This window comes from Monoraphidium neglectum, assembly GCF_000611645.1.
Source record: "Monoraphidium neglectum strain SAG 48.87 unplaced genomic scaffold scaffold02120, whole genome shotgun sequence".
NCBI lineage: Eukaryota > Viridiplantae > Chlorophyta > Chlorophyceae > Sphaeropleales > Selenastraceae > Monoraphidium > Monoraphidium neglectum.
Window position 1 is genome coordinate 11,709 of NW_014011508.1, and position 540 is coordinate 12,248.

The 540-nt window shown below is 68.7% G+C and overlaps 1 protein-coding gene across 1 annotated transcript in view; it reads right to left on the minus strand.

Moving 5' to 3' along the window:
• Positions 1 to 48, minus strand: part of MNEG_9940 (Pre-rRNA-processing protein esf1) — a gene marked incomplete at both ends in the record, with an annotated part of 5,718 nt that extends 5,670 nt beyond the window's left edge. Inside the window, one exon of the mRNA XM_014041589.1 lies at positions 13 to 48. Within this exon, the coding sequence (XP_013897043.1) occupies positions 13 to 48 (36 nt within the window). The remainder of the gene's footprint in view (positions 1 to 12) is intronic.
• Positions 49 to 540: the final 492 nt, after the last annotated feature.

A 540-nucleotide genomic window follows, 5' to 3' on the forward strand; every position in this document is an offset into this window, starting at 1 on the left:
GCCCCGTCTCACCGCGTAGTACCACCGCAGCTTGCTCCTCTCATACATCCTCAGCCGCTCCTTATCCAGCGCCCCGGCGTCTTCGTCCTCCTCCTCCTCCTCCTCCTGCTCCTCCTCATCCTTGTCATCATCCTCCTCGTCTTCTTTCTGCTGCCGCTGCTCCTCCTTGGCCGCCGCGTCGCCCCCCGCGGCCCCGCCGCCGGCCGCCCCTTTGCGACCCTTCGGCTTCTCGCTCCGCACCCATATGCCCTGGGATCAGATCAAGGTGCGAAAGGGGTTGGATCAAGTGGCGGATCAGATGCTGTTGCTAGAGCTGCAAAGGGCCCGGGCGCCGGAGGTGGCAGGACCACGCGGCAAAGGTGGCGCCCGCTGCGCGCAGGCGCCTCCGCTAGTTCCTGCAGCGTCACGCGATCCTGCGCCGCATCGCTGGGCACGTCGGCGGGTCCCGCGCCCCCCAGCACAGGACCCTTTACAGCCCCGGCGCCACGCCCTCGCCTCCTGCTCGCGCCGCCCCGTCACTTTGCTGCATGCTCACCCCAC